Raw genomic sequence first — 25,589 nt, forward strand, 5'->3', positions numbered from 1 at the left:
TTTCACGTTTTTCCCTCACACTTGCACTGTGGGGTTGCTGAAGTTCTAACGAGAGGTCTCACGGTTTATAAGGTCACTGCATACTTTCTTTTTAATTTGAAGTTTCTTATGACTTTAAAGATAAACTGTAAATATCGTTGTAATTGGCCTACTTTTGCCTTGATGATGACCTTCCTTGGACTAAGAAAATTTGATTTTTATACGACCGCAAAAAAATTTTTGAGGTCGTATATTGGTATGACGTTGGCGTCGTTGTCGTCGTCGTCGTCGACTGGCGTTGTCCGGCGTCGTCCGAAGACACATTGGTTTTCGCACTCTAACTTTAGTTTAAGTGAATGGATCTCTATGAAATTTTACCACAAGGTTCAATACCACAAAAGGAAGGTTGGGATTGATTTTGGGGGTTATGGTACCAACAGTAAAGGAATTAGGGGCCAAAAAGGGGCCAAAAATTAGCATTTTTGTAACTTCCAGACATAACTTGTGTGTAAGTGTATGGATCTCTCTGACATTGTACCACAAGGTTCCATATCACAAAAGGAATGCTAGTATTGATTTTGGGGGTAATTGCCTCAAAATTTTAGGAATTAGGGGCCTAAAAAGGGGCAAAAAACAAGCATTTTTCTAGTTTCATGACAATAACTTGTGTGTAAGTGTATGGATCTTTCTGAAATTGTTATACAAGGTTCCATATCACAAAGGGAAAGCTGGGTATGAGTTTGGGGGTAATTGTCCTAAACGTTTAGGAATTGGGGGCCAAAAAGGGGCCAAAAAACACATGTTTCTAGTTTCTAGACAATAACTTGTGTTCAAGTGTATGGATCTCTCTGAAATTGTACTGCAAGGTACCATACCACAAAGGGAAGGCTGGGATTGATGATGGGGGTAATTGCCTCAATATTTTAGGAATTAGGGGCCAAAAAGGGGCAAAAAACAAGCATTTTTCTAGTTTCAGGACAATAACTTGTGTGTATACGTAAGTGTATGGATCTTTCTGAAATTGTACTTCAAGGTTCCATATCACAAAGGGAAAGCTGGGTTTGAGTTTGGGGGTAATTGTCCGAAACGTTTAGGAATTTGGGGCCAAAAAGGGGCCAAAAAACACATTTTTCTAGTTTCCAGACAATAACTTGTGTTCAAGTGTATGGATCTCTCTGAAAGGTACCATACCACAAAGGGAAGGCTGGGATTGAGTTTGGGGGTGATGAATCATAAGGGGGTTCAAAAAATTTGGGGGGGGGGGGGGGGTTTCCTTTTTTTTTTCTTTTAAAATTTTACCATTTTAAGTTGGTTATTTCTGATTTATATTTAAAAGCAAATAATAATGATATGGTAGGAGATACACACCAAACAGGATGTGTAAATTATTATATAATAAGTATTGTGCAATAGTAAGAAATTTTCAGTTGCACAGTATTGCACAATAGCAAGAAATCTTCAATTGCACAGTATTGCGCAATAGCAAGAAATCTTCAATTGCACAGTATTGCGCAATAGCAAGAAATATCCAATAGCACAATATTGCGCAATAGCAAGAAATTGTCAATAGTACAGTATTGCGCAATAGCAAGAAATATTTAATTGCACAGTATTGTGCAAAAGAAGATACTTCGTATAAATTGCTTATTTCTTGACCAATTTCAATGGGGTTTTATTCTTGAATTCTTGGGGTTTTTTAATATGCTGAATCATACCGTGTATTAAGTTTTTGGATTTTGGGCCCCGTTTTTAAATTGGTCCACATTGAGGTCCAAAGGGTCCAAAATTAAACTTTGTTTGATTTCATCAAAAATTGAATTGTTGGGGTTCTTTGATATGCCGAATCTAACCGTGTATTTAGATTCTTAATTTTTGGTTCCGTTTTCAAATTGGTCTACATTAAGGTCCAAAGGGTCCAAAATTAAACTTAGTTTGATTTTAACAAAAATTGAATTCTTAGGGTTCTTTAATATGCTGAATCTAAACATGTATATAGATTTTTGATTATGGGCCCAGTTTTCAAGTTGGTCCAAATCGGGGTCCAAAATTAAACTATGTTTGATTTCAACAAAAATTGAATATATGGGGTTCTTTGATATGCTGAATCTAACCATGTATTTAGATTTTTGATTTTTGGGCCCCATTATCAACTTTGTCCACATTGAGGTCAAAAGGGTCCAAAATTAAACTTTGTTTGATTTCATCAAAAATTGAATTCTTGGGGTTCTTTGATATGCTGAATCTAACCATGTATTTAGATTTTGGATATTGGAACATAATAGGTGAATGTCCAATTTAAAATTTTTAAGTTCTTAGACCACATTCATTCTGTGTCAGAAACCTATGCTGTGTCAAATATTTAATCACAATCCAAATGCAAAGCTGTATCAAGCTTGAATGTTGTGTCCATACTAGCCCCAACTGTTCAGGGTTCAACCTCTGCGGTCGTATCAAGCTGCGCCCTGCGGAGCATTTTATTATTATTAAGTTAACGTTTATGTCTTTTTTCAGCCTGTGTTCCAAAGAGCCGATGCCTGTTGTTGTATTTGGTTTATAACTGAATATTTGTTATTGTTGACCTACTTTTGATCTTATTATTACAATTACCGGTACCATTAAAAGGTACATGGAATAGCATTTTAAGTAAGAATATTTGAGGATAAACAAAATCATTGTTTAATCCTCCCTCCATTAATTTATATGTACCGGTAATTTATTAAGACCAAAAATTTACTTTCATCATTTTAAATCAAGATAATAAATGCAGCATCTTGAGCAAGTGAACATTTTTAAAACAAATTGACCAAGAAAAAGGCATGGCTTTATTGGAGATAATGGGAAAGCATGCTGCTAAAGGAAAATAAGACATGATCTTTACCCCTTCTTTAAATGCTTTGTGGAAACACTTTTGTTTCACATGCTACACAACTTTAGCCTAATTTTTTTGTTCATACTTCACTTATGTAATTTGATGTTAAGATGTTCACACCAAGGAAGTGTGGGAGTTCCTCAAACTATATAAATTACAATATGATTTTGTCATGCTATGCACATGTACGAGTTTTTATTATAGAAAGGATGTGTACTGAATATTTTAACACATAATCTGTTGAAAGAAAACAATACATTAATTGAAGCCTTAAATAGAAAATTTCTTTTGCTTTTGTACAAATTTATTTTAGTGTTATTTGATCCATAGGGGTTTAAAACTATTTAAGAAGCTACAAACTAATTTAATCGCACAAGGTAGACTCAAGAGCCTTTGTTAAAACTTTGTAACAATGTGTAATTATTTTTAAACGATGAATGAAAGATATGATCTTTGCAAGTGCTGTCACGCACAAACGCTACCTGGTCAAAATATAAAGAATAGTCATCTAGATAAAGGACAGGAAACTCTGCAGGAGCATTTAGTACATAAGATATTTGAAGATATTGATGGTTTGAAGCGGTCAATCTGGTTAATGTCACCAGGGTCAACATCGAAAGCCATTTCATTGGTCAGTGATGTGGAACCAGATCTAGGAGATTTCATGCCTATCATTGAAATGACTGAGGACATACATCCCATAGGTGACAAGTTGGATGTCAAGGCACATGGTAAAGTCATTGAACCAGATCTAGATGAGATAGAGTCTGATGTTCATAGTTCCAGTAGTATAAACAAAATATTACAATCAGCTGACCATTCATTGGACAGTTGTGTGAAATGTCCAGTGAGAATAGTTAAAAGTGACAAAAATAATGTGAATGAAGGAAGACATATGTTTAATACTGTTCACCCATCAAACTGTTATCACAATTCTCCTTGGAGGCAACCAGGAGTAGGAAGGCGTATCATTGCTAATTTTAACCAGGTATCTGAATTGAGAAGTACAAATAACCTGAGGGATCAAGTCAATCAACAAACGATTAGCAGTTCAGGTAAAACTCACTCCCACACCACCAACATATGTGGGTCAACTATGGAAGGTAAAGCTGTACTATCTCACAGTAATAATTCAGCTTTTGTTAATCCACAAATGACAGAGGATAACATGGATAAATTATCAGATATTAATCACAACAGTTCGGAAAAAAGTTTAAGTGATAGAGTGGAAGTTACATTTAACAATAACAACCCTACACAAACTTTTAATGGTGATGAGGAACTGTACACTTCTTCAGACCCCCCTCCTTGTGAATGTGATGATTGTATGCTGGAGAATACGGAAATTCAGCCAAAACCAGCTATATCTCGGGTAATTATCTTGTTTTTGTTCCGTTATGGGTTATGTTTATAAATCCTAATCAACTACACACACACACACGTCATTCTTTGTTCAAAATTTTTTAAACAGGAAATATTTATGATAAATTTTATAGAAGTATTATCTACAATTTTATTGTAAACATTATGATTCATAAATGGTTTTTAATACAGATATTATATTATATTATTGCATATATACAAATGATTTAAAATCAATTGGTCATACATTGTATTATTTCATAGATGAAGGATTTATTACCAAGTACACACAAATCTATTTGTTTATATTTTTGTACAATGCATTGTCTTGTTAAAAGTACATGTATATATATGTAGAATATGTGTGGTGTTACTGAAATTTTAATTTACATAATGCATGTGTACCTAAAAAACTCATGTGAACATTTTTTTGACAGTAAAAACTTTGATATTTTTAGGTTTTTGATCACCCATAAAATTCTTAAAGAGTTTTTACCACCTGCACACAGATTTTTACCTGGATATACCTGCATTTTATAGATATACATTTAAATTTTGTAAATGAACACATCTTACAAAAATTATAGATATAATAACCAAAGCTAAAAATTGTTTTGATTAAAATTTTAAGGTTTTTGGCCTTTGGCTTTTAACAAATCCATTATTGTAACAGTTGATTGCCTTTCTTTATGATTAAAATGAAAATAAATAAGTTTTTAAACTTTTTCAAAAGCTGTGTAAATTTTGTTTATATTATATGCCTTTTATATTTGTTTACCAAACAGAAAATTGGACCTAAACCAAGTTTTTTTATGAAGTATGCTAAGAGGCCATCATAAATTCTACGTATCAACCTCCCTCCCAGATTAACAAAAATATCTAAAAAAGAAGAAAATTCAGCTTTCAGAAAAAGGAGTATGCACTAATATATAATATATTTGAATATGAAGGATTTGTAGTTATACGTATATGTACTAGAGGTTTCAGTCCATGCACGGCAAAATTACAAGATATCATAACTTATACTATTCTATTTAAACTGTGATATTAGTCACAAATTATGGTCACTGGAAGGCTGATGCAAATATTATACAAACAGTACTAGTATATTTTGGCTTCATGACACTCAAGACATTTTCTAACCATTTTACTATGATGTACTTGTACATGAAATTTAATTAACTCAGTCATTTTCTGCAGAGATGGATAGATTCTAATCATTAGTTTATACACCCCCTTCACGCCACCACCACCACCATGGCCACCCTTCCTATAGTTCACAATTTGTTTCTATGAAGATCTGTTTTTAGGTTTCTTATAGGGATTCTACATGTCATCTCACCTTGCCTATTCTATTAATGCCCCATAGTGTGCAAGGCCTAATAATTATAATGCTTCTGATAGACGTCTTACATGTCATCTCACCTTGCCTATTCTATTAATGCCCCACAGTGTGCAAGGCCCTTATAATTATAATGTTTCTGATAGACATCCTACATGTCATCTCACCTTGCCTATTCTATTAATGCCCCACAGTGTGCAAGGCCCTTATGATTATAATGTTTCTGATAGACATCCTACATGTCATCTCACCTTGCCTATTCTATTAATGCCCCACAGTGTGCAAGGCCCTTATAATTATAATGTTTCTGATAGACATCCTACATGTCATCTCACTTCACCTTTCCTATTCATGCTCCATGGAGTGCAAGGCCTTTATTACATGTATTTAGTTTTATAAAGGGATTCTACATGTATCTCACTAAATTCTTCTTCTGTTGACAAATGGCTCAATCAAATTTTACTTAAATAGAAATAAGAAGATGTGGTATGATTGCCAATGAGACAATTTTTCAGATTAAGTAAGCAACTATAGGTAATCACACATGCATATTTTTATCGGGGAAGAATTTGATAATACCAATAAACTCCTGATGATATGAATAAAGCGCTGTCACCTTTTTGAAGAGTTTTATTATTGTCAATAGATGTATTGTAAAGATAAATCGCAAATTTTCAATTTATCAAAATGTAAACACGATTCTGTACATAAAGGGTTGTATATTTTTGTGGAGATGAAATCTGATTGCTCAAACTTTAACCTAAGGAAATAGATATTACATTGTATACTAAAGATTAAAGTATAGATGTATGGATAATAATGGCTTCATTATGCAGATGTGATGATTTGTTTAGGATTTTCTCTTTAGGCAATTTGATTTATGCATGGTTTGACCCAATTACTTCACCTCACTAGTGCCTCCTGAAAGACTACCCTATATGAATTGTCATTACTACATACAAGGCCATGTACATTTTGTAGGACTGAAATATTTCAGTCTCCATTAATGTCAACCCTGCAATACAGTAATGCCCTAATATTAATACATGTATCTAAAAATAAATGTTTAGGATTCAAAATATTTAAAAATCAAGTAAAGAAAAAGTATAGTGTCTTCAGTCATATTGCTTGTAGACACATTGTGTATACTATATGCACATGTTAATTCACAACAGTAGCCAGGGGGTATAGGGTCCCCCTGAAAACAATAGAATACTATTATAGACTATTAAACTGAGAGACATCCATCCTGGCTACAAGCCGGAAATTTATATATAATCATGCAAAATATTCAAAATGTTGGAAATATATAATGTGGTATTAAGCTGATCTATTACTTTGGTTTTTTTTTTGTATTTTCTTGGTGACATGCATGTTTAAATTCAGTGCATGTCTTGTATTGCAGTTCATACACCTTCATAAGGTTGATTTTAATAAACCTTTTATTGCAAATTGAAACACCTACACAAGTTATATTTTCTCAATTATTACCCTCAAATCAAGCAATAAAAATATGGAAAAAATTTACAAATATATAATTTCAGATGCTTCATTTCTAAACTTTGTTGACACGTATGTAAATTTTGGGGCAAATAAAAGTATTTGATTCGTTTGCACTGCAGCTTAATTTACATAAGGCAATTTTATATACCATTAAATTGTTATAGGTTAAAATTAATGCAGTTTCTGTAAAATTTGGAATGGTACAGGTACAGAAATGCCCTTGTCTTAACTTAGAATCAATTTGCCTTAAAATAAAACGTATTCAATATACAGAATTAAATGTTGAGATTTTGTTCTAAAATACAATACCGAGCATTACACTATTATTGTTATTGTTTCGGCAATTTAAAGCCATTTTGCATTTTTATACGCCTGTTTACGGGACGTATTATGGTATACCTTTGTCCGTCTGTCCATCCGTCCGTCTGTTGTCCGTCTGTCCGTCGTCAACATGTTGGACATTAACTCAAAAATGCTTTCACCAATTTGTATAAAACTTTGGTGAATTGTTTATATCTATTGACGTGAGCTCCCTTTCGTTTTTTTATAAAATTTAGATTTTACGTTTCCGAGTTATGGGGTTTTATTCATAAAAAAAAGGGGGATTTTCCAGTTTTCGGACAATAAGTCAAGAATGCTTTCACCAACTTGCAAGAAATTGTGGTGAATTGTTTATATCTATTGACATGAGCTCCCTTTCGATTTTTATAAATTTTAGATTTTACGTTTCCGAGTTACAGGGTTTTATTCATAAAAAAAGGGGGGATTTTCCAGTTTTCGGACAAAAACTCAAAAATGCTTTCATCAATTCTTATGAAACTTTGGTGAATTGTTTGTATGTATTGATGTAAGCTCTCTTTAAAATTTTATAAATTTTAAATTTTACATTTCTAAGTTATGGGGTTTTATTCATTAAAAAAAGGGGGGATTTTCCAGTTTTCGGACAATAACTCAAAAATGCTGTCACCAATTCTCATGAAACTTTGGTGAATTGTTTATATCTATTGATGTAAGCTCCCTTTTTATTTTCATAAATTTCTAATATGACATTGAGAATTAATTGAACTTTATTTGTTTATAGGCTTACAACAGATATACTAAGTATTGCACAACAGCAAGAAATCTTTAATTGAATATAAATTCAATTCATATAATCAACAATTTCAAGTTCTTTGACTACATTTATTCAGAAACCTATAATATGTCAAATATTTAATTACAATCCAAATTCAGACCTGAACCAAGCTTGAATATTGTGTCCATTTTTGCCCCAACTGTTCAGGGTTGGACCTCTGCGGGCGTATCTAGCTGCGCTCAGCGAAGCAGTTTATTGGTTAAATCTTGAAAACCTACGTAATGATGTTATTTGAATTGAATTTTAGTCTGCCTTTAACAAGATTTAAAGCTGATATTTACATTTTCTTAAAGTTTTTAGAATAAAATAAAAACTAGAATATCCTAAAAAAAAATTCATCTTTGATAAGATAACAGGGCAGCATTAGGTCTAAAACAGACCAGACATACTTAGCTTAGTATTGGAATCAATTTGTTTGAATTTTTGTAATCTTATTGTAAACTTATTTTGAAAGGTTCAAATGTTTGCATACGTATACACAATTATTGAGATGTTCTTTATTTCATATTGTTAAAAGAGTTTAGAATTATTTTGAATCTCTCATATTCTCAGGGAAGTTACAGAATTCTCCCAAATTATTGATTGCTTTTCCTGTTTTAGGTTGCTTCCTTAAATATCCATTTTCTGTTTTGACAGATATATTCATGTGAAATTTTCTTCCCATATTTTATTTCCTTCCATTATTTTTACTGGCTATAGATATTCACATCCTGAATAAGATGAGGATCAGTTAAATTTCAGAACAACTTGGTATGACTGATCTGATCCTCTCCATATTTCTTCAACTGTTTTTACAGTTTTCTGGTTTTGCAAATCTCGTGGCCTTTTAACAAACCTAATGGTATAATAATAAATATCTAACATTTACCTAGGTCTACCAGAATCTATAAAACCTAAGGACCCATGTAGCTATAACATCGTAGATGACTTGTACATGCCGAAATGAATGTGACCTTTTAAAGTAGAATGTTATGAATTTGAAAATTGAACCTAAACAAGTGTGTTATAGACATAACATTTGTAAATCCAAGATTGGCATGTATTGTGGGTGTCAGAGCAAGATGACATACAGAATATCATAGATGTATGTAATAGATCATATCCTTTGTCGTAAAAATTGATGTTTCCTTATTAGGTCAGATCTTAATGTACATTTGGTAATTGTATATGTCCTTCATTGTGCATATATATGTGAGGTTATGCTAGTTAACATTTTTTCACCCAGAAACTTGCAGTTATGAACAAAGAATATCAAGCAGTCACCATATATATAGCTGTCACTGATTGATAATATGTTTAGTTTTACGGAAATGAACCTTTTTTTGTCATTTTTGACTAGATGAATCAAAATTAGTGCAGCAAGTTCATAGTTTTGACAACCTTATTGTGATTCTGAAATAACATTGTCATTGGGAAAAGGTCACTGAGGAATGTTAAAAAAAATCCACAAGGCATTGTCAGAGTTAAGAAGACAAATTTTTAATTAATTCAGCTATGACTGTACATAGATAAATGGAACAAAAACAGTATTTTTATAAGGAATAAATTTGCAACTTAAAAAAAAATTGATATCTGCATGTGTTAAATGTAAACAACTTAAAAAAATTTAAAGTCTTATAAAAATTTGAAATAGAAACATTCAACTTTGTTAAATGATTACGATGCTGTTGGCATATCTTTTTTGACAAATTACCAGTAAAGTGACGTCATAGTACAAACATTTTACACAAAATTATAAAAAATGGGGGAAACTTGGGTAAATAAAACATTACTCTAGACAATGACGATTTGAAGATGTTTTTGATCGCATGTGCTATGTTGTAATAAAAGGGGCAAAACAAAAAAAACAATTTGAAACTATTCCGAGAACATATTTTAGGGCATTTTGTTTAGCAAATCAAAATTCATTAGTTTTTCCTTTAACAATTTCATTGTTTTTACTAGTATAAGATTAATGACACACACAAGACCGCATTAGCGTGTCTTCGTGAATTTGGGCTTGAATGATGTCATTTATACCACTGGCAAAATACTTCATTTAGGAAAAAAAGTCATTTAACTTTGTTGAAAATCTCCTTACGGAAAGTAAATAAATTATCTTCATTAAAAAAAATTGTAAGTGAATTTATTACCATAAAAAGTTAAATTATTTAATTGTAAATGTCATCAGAGTAAAAGGAGACGTGAGGCATCAATGAGAAAGCCACAAAAGCATTAAACCATTATTTAACATAAGGATAAGTTAAATTGGAGATAAGTCATAACAAAATCTCTTCTCATTTTACAGTGTAAATGACTGAATTGTGCAACGAATGCTGGTAAATGTAAAATTGTTTTTTTTAATTTATGCAGCTTTTTAACTACTGGTATTAAAGATACTTTAACATGGAAAAACAATGCAGACGACCTTTAAAACAGACTTATGTCGACTATTTAACATAATGTAAATTATGACTATTAAAAGTGTTTGGCTAATTTGTATGTAAATAATGACTATCAAAGTACTGGCACACTGACAGCTGTTGTTGACATTGAGAAAAATGTTTTATTTTTTTTGTGTTCTTTGTTTTATTCGATTGCTGTTTCATTGATGTTTATACAGCCCACATCTCATTGGAGCCACACAGCCCACTACAGAGACTTCAAAAATATATTAAATTGACTACAGATTGTCTGATATATCAATCATCCAATGTTTAAAGGACATTAAATTCTGTTCATAAATTCAGACCAGTCAAAAGAAAAACAGACTTGTAGATTGTACTGTTTCTACAAAAAAGATTGAAAATTTGTAAGAATGTTATTAATTAAGAGCTGGGTTAAAGTTTTAATTCAAAAATCTTAGTTACCGGTACATTGTATTAGTAAATGTTTATAACAGATAGGTGCATGCAGGGTTATATTTGCCCTAAAGTGCCATGAAAAAATATAGTTACGAAATAATCAATCAAGTACCAAATTGATAAGAATACCTGATAAATACAAGGTCAACATTGTTAAGGCACATTATCACCATGACTACATAATCATGCTTTTTTGATGATGGAAATCTTAATTTTAACTAAGTTAGGCCTTTCAGTTTGGACAATTTCAATAAGAAAACAATGTATGTGTGTGTGTAACAACATTATAATTTGTGGCAATTGTATCATATGCTTCTTTCTTTAGTCTTTTTATTTATTCTGCCAGTGTTTTCTAGAATAAAAATAGACCCTGACATCTACACTCTCTTTTTTTGCTTTCATATTATTGTTTGGTTGCTTTCTCAAAAACACATAACTAAAATTATTAAAGCAGCATATCTGATGTCCCTTATTACAGAGTTTTGTATATATTTTTCTTGACTCATGGCTAACAAAGAGCTTGCCATATAAAGTTAGAGTTAACATTTGTCTTTTTGATTACAATTATGATGTGTCATATATGGCCTATTTGTTTGCAATTATAGTGTGTCATACAGAGTAGACTTATGTCTATTGTTGAAGACTGTATGCTGACCTGTTGTGGTTTTTGTGTTGCTTCATTGCTGTCTAATTGATGTACAAGTATAGATCAATTCTCTGTGGTTTTTGTGTTGCTTCATTGCTGTCTAATTGATGTACAAGTAAAGATCAATTCTCTGTGGTTTTTGTGTTGCTTCATTGCTGTCTAATTGATGTACAAGTATAGATTAATTCTCTCTGGTTTATGTGTTGCTTCATTGCTGTCTAATTGATGTACAAGTATAGATCAATTCTCTGTTTATTCATATGAAAGACTAGAATATTTGTAAACTTCAAAATTATCTGCAATATTAAGCAAGCAATAAATACAATTGCTGGGTTTATTAGAATATAATTTATTTATTGTCACTTATTAGGTGGGGTATTACGTCCTTAGATCACTTTTGTACCACATAAAGACCTCTGTCTTCATACCCTTGACACAATGTTAACTTTATATGCAGATATGTAAATCCATGTCCTTTACATATTCTCATCAAAACCTTCATTGTTTTACCAGGTATTTTTTTCTAAAACATGTATGGATTTCTCACAGTGTTACCCTTCTTCTTTATGTATAATTATTGCAGTTGTATGATTTATTTATTACCTCTAGATAGACAAATAAGGATTTAGAAATTGCAAACAGCACAAGTACAGTAAAAAATAAGGTCCAACAGCTCTGTTTCGTCACTCTGAAAGTTAATACTACGTCATAATAACACTTTTGGTTATTACGATTAAAAAAACGTGATAAGTAACAGTTGTAATTTATGGTTCCATTGTATTGTGTATTGTACAGGTCTATATACTTATTTGGCCTGTCATATTTACTGTCAATCTTGACAACATAGATTGATGACATGTAAGCCCAAAATATAAAGTTTAGTAGTTATTGTCAAAGACTTGATGTAGGAGGACAAGAGTCGTATGGTTTTTGTAAAACATGTCCTCAACAAGAGTTAGACAGAACATGAGGCGACTCGTATATCAAGAAAATTTTAAGGTTGTTCCTGATGCAGATGATTTTGATAAGGTAGCGTAGTTTATATGTTTTAATTTGTTAAATTTTTTGGTATTCATAACTTTTTGTTCGTAGTATATGCTACTGACACATAATTTATGCAATTTCATTATCTTCAGTTACGTATTTTTAGAATATCAATGTATGTAAAGAATTACGGTGTTTTGTCTGTGTAAACAAGTAAGAACCTTAAAGACTGTGACTCATCATTTGTGTTAAAATCCGAGCAACTTTTAAGATGAAGAACAGCAATAGAGATCTAGTGGTGATATACATATATATCATTCATTGGCTTCTTTATATCTTTGTAAACAATGTATTTATCCTATCATTGCTTTCGTTTATTGTGGTTTTCTTTTTATTGTTTGTGGTCTGCAGCAAAAAAAGAACAACACATAAAAGCTACTGTTCCATAGCTAAAACATGTATAACTATTTTGGGTAATTTTTATGAGGAAGAAGCATCATATGTAAACAAGTTAATAAAAAGATATTTAAACAAAATACTTGTATGCTGTATACATACCTAATTGTTATACATGCACTTATAGGATTATTTTTACAAAGAATATGGGGATTTTATTATTTTGCATATACTGTCAAACCTGTATTTATGAGACAATTAAGGGGGTCTTTGGCGATGAGGAGGTGATCTTTATATGGCGGTTTATTTTAAGGGATATTTTATTGTGCTTTTTTAACATTGATTTGTTTCATAGAGGAGCCTTAGTACTTAGAAAAGTAGAATAATGATAGTGTATTTCTGTGTAAAATTCAGGGTTTGTATCGATATGGAAGTACTTAAGAGTAATTTCCTAGAGATTTATCAAGTGTATACTTTTGAAAGTCAATTCCAAAGTCTTCTTTTTTGTCAACATGTTATGTATACTTCAATTTGACATTTATATTTAGTAAAAAAACAAACTAAAAAAATCTTAAAATAAATGATCATGTCTATAAATGTCAAGGTCAGGTCACTTCCTTGTTCTTGTCAGTTTCTGTCTTTGGTGTTGAACTGATTATTAAATGAAGTATATTAATTAAATATACCTCCTCCAACTAGGAAAGCAATATTTAATAGTGATTATGTATGATGTGACAAGTAAAATGTTTTATGCACACTTCAACAATTTACAGGTCGCATGAATCTTGCTGTAGGAATTCTTATTTACCATTGGCTTATTTAGGAATCCAGTATTATTACAGAGGAAGGGAAGGTGTTTTGTAGCAAAGGGGTGGTAGGGGGTTAAAGTCACATCAATAGTTGAAGAAATATTGTATCACATGTATGAGATTTTATGTGTATCAATTTTCTTTGAAATTTTTTTTCTAATTTTTTTTTTTAATGTCATATCCACAAATATTCCAATAGAATATTTCTAGTCAGTCATACACTTGTTAAAACTTGTTTCATTTTTTTACATTTGTACAATACCAATACGTTGTAAGGAGATACATGTACATTTTTATGTAAGTGTGTAGATGAGTGTGATATATGCATTTAATACAAAATGTTTGTGATATTATATATGTTGGTAAAGTTTTGGATTTCTAACATAACGTTTTCAATATCAGGATGGATGGCCTGTATTTTTGAAATTTTAAACTATGAAGACAGCTGTCTGCATGATATGCTATTTAACCACTTCAATTCAGTTTAGGATATTTTCTATGTATAGGTTTGATCGAAGAGCTATCTATTTAACTAATACTAGATTTCAAAAGGCTCTATAACATAATTCTTTTTAAAGGGATTTATTTATTTATTGTCATGAATTATAGATGAGAATTTGATAAAAGAGGTCTTCAGTTACCTAAATAATAATCAAAGTCAACTGAGACATACCTGTGGATTTAGAAAATTCTAAATTCACGTCACATATATAAATTATTTTACCACAAATATAGATGTAAATTACTATTATGTATTTTAGAAACATGAAGGGTGTGGTGTTATCATTTGCATACCCTTAATTTGAAATGAATGTATGACGTACATTGACATTTGATAAATAAACAAAAGTATGTCACCTAGAATAGAAAAAAAAACCCATTTCAATCCTTTTAACATGCCATTATTGGGTTGTGCACTGTATCAAAGAAAAATTGAATCATTCTGTCTAAGAATTTCTGTAAATGTCTAATTTACCATCTATGTCCCTCCCTGTCAATGAGAGTTGTAAAAATACAAAATAAATTTGGATTAAATCTCACTTTTGACAAACTTTGGTTCTTTGAAGTCACTTACTTTCAATGAACCTTGGCTGCTAATGGCAATCTATACAATTACAAGTAAGCACTGCTTTCTAGAAGTCAGATACGGCACAGTTTCACAAATTTTGTTAGAGTTAAAAAAAAACAAACATTTTAATATGGATGGTACAGATCATTCATGTTATTGCATTGTTTTATGAAATTTAAAAGAAATATTATCAGATGGACTCCTTAACTAGAAAAACATAGTCTTAAAGATGAATTTTTGTTCTATTTTGACATTGTGAAACATATAAGAAATAATTGCTTGAAATGATGATATATGAATTTGAACTTGTTATATATGTTAAGCTGTGTAACATTTTAAGCTATTTCTGATATCTCTATATTTAATATATACCGTTAGTCATAGCAAATACATGTAGCTGATGGTGACTTTAAATGTCAGGATTGATAATTAAAGAGTTTTTAATCTGCTGCAAATAGAATAAATTATTAGAAGCTCATATGAAATAACCAAATAAGGGTACTAGCATCTTGTTTAAAAAGTTTCTTGAACCAACCAGCATTATTTTGTATCATGCTTCATGATTAAAAAAATAAATAAAGATGTCCTGAATATATAGTACATGCCTTGGGATAATAAGCAGTCACCAGATAAAGCCATTTTATTATATCTTTCTTGCACTTGAAACGAGAGAGAAACAATGTTTTTGTTTTTTTGAATAATTTGAACTTCCCAATTGGGATGTTTTAAAAATAGATCCTACATATTTGTAGCTAACCACAAGAAAGTTGATATAGGAACAGAATATAAAATATCAATGATTGATGATCTACCAAGATTGTGGGCTGTACATGAAAACACGATAAAACCCTCATTATTTACTTTTTATATACCTGTAAATTGTCAACATTGGTGACAGTGTTTTTACTAGGCAAAAAACGTGTTTATTCTGGGGACAAACTGTTTATATTTGTAGTATGCCTAATAGGTGTAAAGATGTGTCAATATTTAGAAAAGGTCTAGTGTCATACGATAGAAAATTCATGGTGGTTTTTTTATATCAATATAATTACTGATTTTTTTTTATATTTGTCATGTTTTGAAGCTATATGTTTAAGATGTGGTTTATATGAATTGTCAAAGGTATCATTAGGTACATATTGTACAAGTACTTGTATGTTCATAAATGATTTCTAATGGATAAGTTCATGAAAATGTTACAGGTAAAAGGATGTTTGAGGAAAACAGGACCTTATTTGATGGTAATAACTTTGTCAGTTATGTAATTGTGGCAAAAAACTAAAGTTGTCATTTAAACTCCCTCCTACAATGCTGATATAAATGTATGGGTTGTTGGTTCATTGATGTATACTCTTAATCTCTTCTTAAACATATCTTTAGTGTTCTCCCCAGCATTTTCAAATAGCGCCATGGGATTTGAAATAGCACTGTATCCTTAAAATTATGGCATCACCATCATAATACATTCTATCATAAAATTTATTCAGATAGCACCATGGTAAAAAAATATAGCACTGTGGTACCATGATAATATAAAGTCCTGGGGAGAACACTAAACTTAACTTAGAATTATCTACTCTCTCCAAGCAGAAGGAAGGTTGACTTAATTTTCACTGACAAGTTCTGAAATTGTCCTCACAAATTGGTTGATACATGTAGGAGCTCAATTACAAATTTTCTACTGTTCATTGAGGTTGAAACAATGAACAAATAGAAAAGGCCATTACACTCTGTTAAAAAATAGCATTGAAAGTTGATTATCTCATTAAAGATCAACACAACTACTTTGTAACTCATTAGAATGTCTATTGTAAGTCATGAAATTTTAATTTTTTTGTTATTGCCAGATGTTACATCTGTTCCTATGAAATCAAGGTCAATAGAATATCTATTTCTGTTATTCTGTAATGGAAAATAGCAGGTCAATAATAAATCCTAGCAAGACTACAACCATGTGTACTGATCTTTTTTAAAAGTGTATGATATCGTTTCAATGGCGTATTTTGATGTTAAGCAAGCAACAATCTATCAATGGCATATTTATATTTCATTTAATTATAGATATGTTTTCGATCTAACATTGCTTTTTCTCCTGACAAACTAAGTTCAATTTGTTTGGAGAAGATGAAAATTTTGTAAATGACTGCTTTTCAACTTATTTGAGGAAGATAAAAATGTTTTTAATAATTGCTATTATTCTATTTACAGCAAAGTTCAGTTTATTGGAAGAAGATGAAAAATATAGTCATTTGGTCTCCATTTATACAACAGTTTAAGAAACATCGATATCCATGGATACAATTAGCTGGTCACCAAGGTAACATTTTATATAGAATAAGATTGAGCCTTAAAGCAACAAGAGGATGTTTTTGTTAATCAGACTTACATTCACCATCATACCTCATTTTGTTTGAACTTTTCAGAACCTACCTTGTTAACTTATTGTGTAATTTGAGGTCTTGAATATGTACCTTATATTTGCCACTAGATGTAACCAATCAATTCATGTTATTAGTTTGACAAAAAAGGACTGCATTCACTAAAAAACCAACCAAAACATTGTCTAATCATTACATATATATTGAATACAAAATGAAGGTTAAAAAACAAGGGGACATAACCCAGTTCTTCAAAAAATAAAAACCTACATTGTAGATGTCTGCCACAGCATTGCAAGCTTTATATAACCTTGAATCCAAAAAAGTTGTAAATAGATTCATTGGACTTCAACACAAAATTCTTAATTGGCAAAAACAAAAATTTAATTAGAAAGTTGCATATATTGACAGCTTTTCTCACTAAAGATAGGTACACAATCTGATGTTGAAGTACGTTAACATTGTTTTTTTTCTCAGTGCTTTATTTTATTAAGATTTCATTGTAAATTATGTTTTGAAAGATAGTTCCAACTTTTGTTGTTATTAAGTCTAAAGTATTTAAGCAAAGATTTTACACAAACATGAATTTCTAAGTAGCCAAGAACAAATGCAAAGAGAGCCACAGCCCTTGACAAGCTTCAAATCTTGCGTTGAGCATATACATGTGCCAGATTTCGGTGTTTAAAATTTTAAGATTCAACCTTTTATTATTTGTGTATAAAGGCTAGTCCCAACTGTCTATGATATTAGGTCAGAATGTTTTATTGGTTTGTTTAAGTATCCTTGTGATGTCAAGAAGTTTGATTAAAATTGGCTTTCTTAGAGGATCATAAATCTTAAGTCAGGATCTGGCCAAAATTCAAATTAGAATTTCAATAGATTTTTATTGGTCTCTTCCATGATAGTAACCCTTTGTATAAGTTTATATTAGTACAAGATGAAATTTTAATTTTTAAATCCTTTTACCTGCTGCTTTGATATCTTGAGATAGTTCCTCTAGTTGAAGTGTTTATTTTCTTGTTTGTAGCAAACAATTTAAGTTAATTGGTCATAAAATATTTAGAATATATTCAGGGATTGAAAAGGATTAAAATTACTTAATTCTTACTCCTTTGATAAATCAAATAGGTTTTTTTTTCTTTTTAGAGCAAATTAACTTTTCACTACAGATCAAAAATTTGTGCACTGTTTTTCGCTTTTAAAGGCTATATATAAATGATGCAATTTTGGGAATATCCCTTTTACAGTTAATCCATGAATTATGGTACACAATCTGTGCATATGTGAAAGATTTATTGGTCTAAAAAAGTCATAAATAAATGTGATGATTTCAATTGATTAACATATATATGAATCAGAAAATAAATTCTGTTTAAAAGTTAGTTGTACTTTTGAAGTTTCTGATTGATAGTCAGACAGGTAACCATGTTGGTGCTCTTTTCACAAAATACCAAAGTTTAATTTGATGCACCATATGTTCATTTAGAAAATTTATATCTTGTCAGTTGTTCCCTTATTTTGGAAATCTGAAAGTACCTAAATTTGAAGAGCAATAACCCCAAATTGACACCAAAACCAGTTATGGGACACCTTTAATTTAGGCATATAACCTGAGAATTTAACTAATTTTACATAATTTAGTATCTTCTATAACAATTGAATCAACATGGCTTACACTTTTTGCTTGGTATTGTAAGAAAATTTTTTCATTGAGGACAACTTCTTAATTATCATACAATGTAATGGTGTATAGACACAATACAACAGTTGTTAAACTGTAGGTAAACACTAATCCACATTTAATAGTTGATTGATTTTGGATAAGTTTTGCTGGTAGATTTGCTTAGCCTTTTCAAGGTATAACTGAGTATACTCTACTAAATTATAAAGAACAATTGTCATTAAGATCACCTTGTCCTTTATGTACAATTAGGAAGAGTGTAATGTTTATAAAGGGGGAATACTTCTGTTCGGAGATAGTTCGTTTTACCGTGTCAGATTTTATTTAATACACACACTATAGTAACATGATAACGTCAGAAATCTTTGCACTGTTGGAATCAAAAAAAAATCATCTGCATGAAAACATCAACATATGGGCGATGTCACTTCATGGTAGGTTTTCATCAGGGTGAGGGGGTCAAACTAGAACAACGTGGTTGACTTTCAAGTCCAAATCATTACATTTGATGAATTCGCTTGTGTAAAAATCCAGGCATGTGCATAGATAAATGTCACTTGATACAACTTTTTCAGTTTCCACATTGAAACAAAAACTATTCCGGAACTCGCCTTATAATTGTTTGACATAAACAGTTGGTGTGGATTCCAAAAAGTATTTGGTTATAGTTTGCAAAATTTGATATGTCCTTTTTATACTCAGATTTTCTATTAAATTGAAAGGTGAATGTCTTAGGAACAAAGGATGATATACTACACTGAACTGTAAGGCAATACCATTAAAGGGTTTATGTACCCTGTATGCTTACTGGCCTAATTGTGAAGAGAGTGCTATGTGATATCAAATGTGCAACCTTATTTAATTAGGTGGGGTTTGTGCTAAGGGTGGGGTAATAAATTCATTTATGGTTGTAGAGTAAACAATTAGCTTTAAGCTGATGGTCATTTTATCTAAATAGATAGAGAATTAAATTAGATAGATATAGCCATTCCTCCTCTTTAGTTTTCTTTGTTAAAGGTCAGCTGTATGCTGTGAAAGTTGCTAATGATATTTTGTCATTATATTGACAGTTGTTTTGTTTTTTGCAGGAAATTTCCAAGCAGGAGAGAAAGGATCTGTTTTGAAAAAGTATGACAATAGAGAACAGAAAGCATTTTTAAAGTTAATGAAGGACATTTTAAGACCCTATGTTCCTGAATACAGAGGAGTTGTAGAAAAAAAAACTGACCGTATCCTTTAGTAACTTAACAAATACAATTGTTTTAATAGTAAAAGATAGCACAGTATGTTTATTTATGAAATTTAGACATTAACAGGAAATATGTGTCATATTACTTGATTTTGTCCTCCATCATCTGATGTCGGCGTTCGTCTGTTCACAGAATCACAAAATATAAATAAAACCAAACTTTGACAAGTTTGTTGCTTTGGTGTCAACTGGAAAACCAAAATGGCTGCCAATAAAGGGTTATAGTTTACATTGAAACCAAGTGAGAAATTACATCCTGATTTCAATATTTTTCAGAACATATGAAGTAAATGATATCAAACAGGGGTACAACTGCACACAACTTGTAAACCAAAAGTTGCAATTTAATTCTCTTTAAATGGCTTCAAGGGTCGATAATTGGTCCTACATTTACTTGATTCATTATTAGTGAAAATTTACCAAAGGTAGTATTCCATGTCAAGATCTGCATGCCAGCAATTTAATTCCATAAGCGAAAAAAATGATGAAAAAGTATAAAACAATTACAATTGAATTATTTTCATCTTATGGGTGAATGGTACAGTTTAAGAATGCAATGACTACATTGAAGCAAGGGTTTTTGTATTTGCCATGAGATAACCATAATAGTTCCTTAACTTGCATCAGAATACTTGGAGTTACAAGATTTGCTATGTGACTTTGATACTCCTTTTGTCATGGATATTAAGATGGGAACCAGGACGTATTTAGAGGAAGAACTAGTAAAAGCCAAAGAAAAACCAAAACCCAGAAAGGTAAGTGTGAAGGATGTAATGTGAGAAACAATAGTAGTCTTTATTTACTTTGGTTTTTATATAAAAAAACGGCAGAAGATACCAATGCCATATAGAGGTCACAGAAAAACAGACAACACTATGACATCTACAGTAGTCATTTAGCTGTTATTCTAATACAAATAGAATTTTTACATTTTTTATGATAAATTTTCAGTAGAAGATATTGACTAGTCCATTTACAATATATTAAATATATTTGATATTGGTAGTTGGGTATGACTCTAATGAATTTCAAATATATTTATGTACTTTTATTATATTTTTTACTCAGGATATGTACCAAAAGATGGTAGAAGTTGATCCTAGTGCTCCAACACCAGAGGAACATAAACAGAAGTCAATTATAAAACCAAGATATATGCAATGGAGAGATGAAATGAGTTCATCTGTAGATCTAGGATTTAGAATTGAAGGAATTAAGGTAAGAGGAGAAAGATTTGAAATATACCAGTTTATGCAATAGTATATGTTTAAAACAAGATTTTGACAGTCTATATAGTGAGTTGGATCAAGATGTGTGATGTTTGGGAACTCTATATAGTAATATTATTCAAACAGGGCAGCATTTTATAAAAAGTACTTTTTGTGTGGGATAGAAATAATTGGTTTTACAATTTATATGTTGTCTCTGAGATTACACAGTTCCATCCAAATCACAATCTAAACTACTCAGACTTACACTTGTATGTTTTTGTCTCACCTGCAACAAAGTTTCAGAATGGGAAAGACAGGAATGCTAACAATTCAGGCGACAGCATAAAAATCATGATTCAGTGACTGGATAAAATTTTGTATAGTTATTTTTATACGACCGCAAAAAAAATTTTGTGGTCGTATATTGGTATGACGTTGGCGTCGTCGTCATCGTCGTCCGAAGACACATTAGTTTTCGCACTCTAACTTTAGTTTAAGTGAATGGATCTTTATGAAATTTTACCATAAGGTTCAATACCACAAAAGGAAGGTGGGGATTGATTTTGGGGGTTATGGTACCAACAGTTAAGGAATTAGGGGCCAAAAAGGGGCCAAAAATAAGCATTTTTGTAACTTCCAGACATAATTTGTGTGTTAGTGTATGGATCTCTCTGACATTGTACCACAAGTTTCCATATCACAAAGGGAATGCTGGGATTGATTTTGGGGGTAATTGCCTCCAAATTTTAGGAATTAGGGGCCAAAAAGGGGCAAAAAACAAGCATTTTTCTAGTTTCATGACAATAACTTGTGTGTAAGTGTATGGATCTCTCTGACATTGTATCACAAGGTTCCATATCACAAAGGGAATGCTGGGATTGATTTTGGGGGTAATTGCCTCCAAATTTTTGGAATAAGGGGCCAAAAAGGGGCAAAAAACAAGCAATTTTCTTGTTTCATGACAATAACTTGTGTATAAGTGTATGGATCTTTATGAAATTGTACTACAAGGTTCCATATCACAAAGGGGAAGCTGGAATTGAGTTTTGGGTAATTGCCCAAAAAGTTTAGGAATAAGGGGCCAAAAAGGGACCAAAAATAAGCATTTTTCTAGTTTCCAGACAATAACTTGTGTTCAAGTGCATGGATCTCTCTGAAATTGTACTGCAAGGTACCATACCACAAAGGAAAGGCTGGGATTGATTTTGGGGGTAATTCCCTCAAAATTTTAGGAATTAGGGGCCATAAAAGGGCAAAAAAACAAGCATTTTTCTAGTTTCAGGACAATAAATTGTGTGTAAGTGTATGGATCTTTATGATATTGTACTGCAAGGTTCCATATCACAAAGGGAAAGCTGGGTTTGAGTTTTGGGGTAATTGCCCTAAACGTTTAGGAATTTGGGGCCAAAAAGGGGCCAAAAAACAAGCATTTTTCTAGTTTCCAGACAATAACTTGTGTTCAAGTGTATGGATCTCTCTGAAATTGTACTGCAAGGTACCATACCACAAAGGGAAGGCTGGGATTGAGTTTGGCGGTGATGAATCATAAGGGGGTTCAAAAAATTTGGGGGGGGGGGGGGGGGATTTTTTTTTCCTTTTTTTTCTTAAAATTTTCCATTTTAAATTGGTTATTTCTGATTTATATATAAAAGCAAATAATAATGATATGGTTTGAATAGGTAAATTAAAATTTTTTTAGTTCTTAGACCACTTTCATTCTGTGTCAGAAACCTATGCTGTGTCAAATATTTAATTACAATCCAAATTCAGTGCTGTATCAAGCTTGAATGTTGTGTCCATACTTGCCCCAACTGTTCAGGGTTCGACCTCTGCGGTGGTATCAAGCTGCGCCCCAGCGGAGCATTTTATTTACCACATGAATTCCTAACTTATACTGAGAATGATTGTTAGGTGTTCATGTCTGTCTTGCAGGTTCATCTGACCTTGACCTTTAATCTTTGCTAATGTCAATGGTTTCACTGCAAATCTGTAGTGATATACACTCTTCTCTAAAAAATACACATATTCTGCTGTCACAGAAAAGCAACATGACAAGTAAATTCCCCATGAACTTTTTTTTTCTATAAACCAAGTATTTAGGTGTTTTTTCTATGTTTTACTTTTTGCACAAAGCATAATATTTATTTTTGTATTATTATTTTTTCAGAGAATGGATGGTGCATCCAGTAAAAATTTTAAGAAAACAAAAACACGGAATGAAGTGAAAGATGCATTATCTTTGTTTATTGGTAACAATCAGATTGTTTTGGTAAGATGAGAGTTATCTTTTCTTAGTTGTTCATATGTGTTTATAAGCTAACCTTTTAATTGATTTTACCGTTTAGAAATGTCAAAGTAGTATTTAATTTTTCATTGTCAACATTTACACAACCAAATACACAAATTTTTATTTGAATTTACTGATAGAATGAAGTAAAAACTCGACATAATATATAAATTTGTTTTCAATCAATCGCCCTCAGTCATGGTCTATTGACTTTGAAACTTTTGCTTAGTTTACATGTATTAGTTTGTGATTAGATCAGTTTAAGATGAACTGCTAATGTTAAGTCAATGATATTTGGTATGCAAATTTATTGCCATTTGCAAGTATCGTTTCCATGGAGATTAAATAGCCCCACCACCTCATCATGGTTCATTGACTTTGAAACTTTTACATAGTTTACAAGTCAATGTTTGTGTTTAGGTTTGTTTAAAGGGAACGACTTATAATAAGTCAATGGTATTTGGTATGCAGTTGTATTAGCATTGACACATCTCATTTCCATGGAGATTGTTTAGCCATGTACCTTCAGTCATGGTTCATCAACTTTCAATATTTGCATAACTTACATGTTAAAAAGTATTGCTATTTTATTTTCAACATTTGCGTTATCAAAGTTACAAAAAGCCGAGACATATCTCTGGGATAACAGTTTATTTAATTTCTTAATCTTAAAAATGTAACATGTTGCCTAATCCGTTCAGTACTTATTATTATTTCCTGTTATCAATGAGAGAAATAATGTTAAGAAAGTACCAAGGTACATATGTTTTGTGAAATTTAAGATACATTTTAAAATTTATGTATTTAAATTATTGATTTAGTTCGTTAATTTTGTAAGGTGATTATTTAAATTATTGATTTAGTTCATTAATTTTGTATAGTGATTATTTAAGTTACTGTGTAAGGTGATATACTTTTTAATTTGAAACTGTTCATATTTTGAGACCATAAACATGTCAGGGAACTATAAATGCCTACTAAAGCACCATTCCACATTTCAATAATTCATGAGGGTAAAATTATTTAAATGACTTAAAACATAATGACAAATAAATTCAAAAAGAAAGTGCAAGGTGAACATATTTTTTTTTATTTATGTTATTGGAAAATGAACTATTATTCTTTGAAGCACATTAGTCCTTTTGATCCTAGACCATCTAATAACATAGACATTTCATTGTCTGTCTTGACCCTAACCTAGTTATTAACATCAGGTGATAGATTTGATAATTAAACAAAAATAATGGTTCCAACTTTGCCAGTCAAAGTTGGCAATGGAAAATTTTGACCGTTTGGTTTTTTTTTTCATTTGGATATACCATAGAAATTTTGACTATTTTGTTTAGTCTTTGGTTATAAAGCAACCAACATGTCTATGTATCCTTGCCAAGTTGGCTTTCCAAACTTTTTTCTCTGATCTTTTATGCTTACCATATATCCAGAGAAATGCTTCAAGCACAGCATTGATTGATTCTTTCATATTTAATTTTAACTCTTATAAAATGTAAACAATCTTCACATTTAAAAAAAATGAACCTTCTAATACTTAAAGATGTAAGTGTATAGACTTTAATTCCTGTATCCTTTAATCTTATACAAATACAAAATCAAAATAAGGATTACCAGTAAGCTTTTTAAACCAATTTATATCACCTAAAGAATTAAGAAATTAGATTTGTACTTTATTTGTTACAGGGAGTTTACATCAGGAGATTAAAAGCTATTTTGGCAACTCAAGAATCATCAGACTTTTTCAAGAGCCATGAGGTAAGATTTCAAAATATTGTTTTACAGTAGATATTAAAGATACTGTAAATTCATTTAGATTTTAATGCCCCACCTACGA

At 31.1% G+C, this 25,589-nt stretch overlaps 1 protein-coding gene across 5 annotated transcripts in view; it reads left to right on the top strand.

Annotated features, from left to right (window-relative positions):
- The window catches only part of LOC127698943 (inositol-trisphosphate 3-kinase B-like), a 53,388-nt gene that overhangs the window by 23,353 nt on the left and 4,446 nt on the right, over positions 1-25,589 (top strand). For 4 of the 5 annotated variants that reach the window (XM_052202716.1, XM_052202717.1, XM_052202715.1 and 1 more), the window contains exons 3-8: positions 17,146-17,254; positions 20,085-20,225; positions 20,873-21,000; positions 21,314-21,463; positions 23,624-23,725; positions 25,439-25,510. In XM_052202716.1, coding sequence (XP_052058676.1) covers positions 17,146-17,254; positions 20,085-20,225; positions 20,873-21,000; positions 21,314-21,463; positions 23,624-23,725; positions 25,439-25,510 — 702 coding nt within the window. Of the gene's footprint in view, positions 1-2,983; positions 4,221-17,145; positions 17,255-20,084; positions 20,226-20,872; positions 21,001-21,313; positions 21,464-23,623; positions 23,726-25,438; positions 25,511-25,589 lie in introns of those variants that run through there. The other variant, XM_052202718.1, reaches the window with a different exon arrangement.

This window comes from Mytilus californianus, unplaced genomic scaffold, assembly GCF_021869535.1.
Source record: "Mytilus californianus isolate M0D057914Y unplaced genomic scaffold, xbMytCali1.0.p SCAF_4, whole genome shotgun sequence".
NCBI classification, from domain to species: domain Eukaryota; kingdom Metazoa; phylum Mollusca; class Bivalvia; order Mytilida; family Mytilidae; genus Mytilus; species Mytilus californianus.